The sequence below is a fragment of the Neolamprologus brichardi genome, chromosome 13 (assembly GCF_056152115.1).
Source record: "Neolamprologus brichardi isolate AB-2024 chromosome 13, ASM5615211v1, whole genome shotgun sequence".
Classification (NCBI taxonomy): domain Eukaryota; kingdom Metazoa; phylum Chordata; class Actinopteri; order Cichliformes; family Cichlidae; genus Neolamprologus; species Neolamprologus brichardi.
In genome coordinates, this window is record NC_142116.1 from 22,647,665 (window position 1) to 22,649,059 (window position 1,395).

Below are 1,395 nucleotides of genomic sequence, written 5' to 3' on the forward strand. Positions count from 1 at the left end.
GTGGAGGGTGGAACCGAAAGTGGAGAGAGGGAGAGAGAGAGCTCAATTCTCCACCTTCTTGTGCATGTTGAGAATGCACAGCACACAGCCCAGGATGGCTTCCTTGGACTCCTGGGATCGAACACGGTCCCAGATGTGGCGCAGTGCTGTTCCAAGGTGCGTAGCGCCTGTTGAGAGGATTCTCCTAAGATATTGTGCCACTGAGCCTACCAGTCTGCTACTGAGGAGCCTGATAACCAGGGACCGCAGCAAGATGAAAACTGCTGGCATGCTGCCTGACTGTGCTGCACTAAAGTCTTGGAAAAAAAAAAGAAAGCTCAGAAAAGGAGGGGGAAGAAGGAGGGTTGGTTAAGAGAAGGGATGAAGTCACCACCTCTTCTCTCTCGCTTTCTTTCTGTCAGGAGCAACAGGGGGGGCTGTAAAGCCTGGCTGTCAAAACTTCCCCTCTGAACCCTAACAGAAAATCTAGCAAGATAAGAGACCCAGAGTTATGGAGTCAGAGGGAGAGACCTCTGTTGGACCTTTTCAATCACAGCTTATCCTCTATGAGGTAATATCCTCGGCTGAGTCACACTCACACACACCCACACTGCCTCTCCCTTACCTCCACTTTGAAGTGCAGAAGAACTCATTCAGCTGTAAGGCATTGGGATCTGTCCCAACACAAGAATTACAAGACAAAAAAAAGTCTTAAAAATAAGAAGGATCGCTTTCAGAGACTCAACTTTATGCTGTCTGTCCAGGAGCGAGAATGCTTCCCTCAGGTCTAAGTTGAGCCTCCTCTTTCTCCATCAGAGGGGAGCAGTTGCCTCACGGGTTAGAGCTGAATGAAACAGACCAAATCTGTCGCTCTGCTCCTTAAACCTCAGAGCTGCTGACATAACAAGTGTGTAGAGGAGGAGGGGTGCATACAGAAGTTAAGCAGATGATGACCCCCACCACTCCTTGATGGTGGCAAAAGGTTCAGCAGAACAAATGTTGGGATGACTGATCGGAATGCCAGGAGTGGCGTGCTTATGTCAGGGTTGGGGGGGCAGACAGCAGAGAAAACATTTGCAGAGGAGCAGAGGGGAGAAAATGCTTTCACTGCTGAAAGCTTTTCCCTTACAAGGAACTCTCGCTCTTCTGCTGCCCACTGACTTGACCCCTGCACCTGGTCCAGTGACTCTCCAGTGCGGTTCAGCTCCTTATAACAAAACTCAGGCAGTGTTATGAAACTGATGTTACTGCATGCTTCATTTACAGCGCAGCGCTTGTGGAGTCAGTGTTCTCTAATATTTGACCCATGCGGTGGTATTATGTAACGTTTAGAAATAGAAACATAAAAAGAAAAAAAACCCAAACATTATTGCACATGCTGTGAAGTCTCCAGTGTTACTGAGTTTGTCTGAGAAG

General features: G+C 48.3%; 1 protein-coding gene across 1 annotated transcript; it reads right to left on the reverse strand.

The window, feature by feature from the left end:
- Positions 1-15: 15 nt before the first annotated feature.
- LOC148099996 (protein myomixer) lies at positions 16-874 on the reverse strand. Its single transcript, XM_087850317.1, has one exon. It carries the CDS (start codon positions 268-270, stop codon positions 43-45), a length of 228 nt encoding a protein of 75 aa, XP_087706443.1. The 5' UTR covers positions 271-874; the 3' UTR covers positions 16-42.
- Positions 875-1,395: the final 521 nt, after the last annotated feature.

Coding starts and splice junctions, on each gene's coding strand:
- LOC148099996 (XM_087850317.1), bottom strand. CDS start 270: ATGCCAGCAGTTTTCATCTTGCTGCGGTCCCTGGTTATCAGGCTCCTC.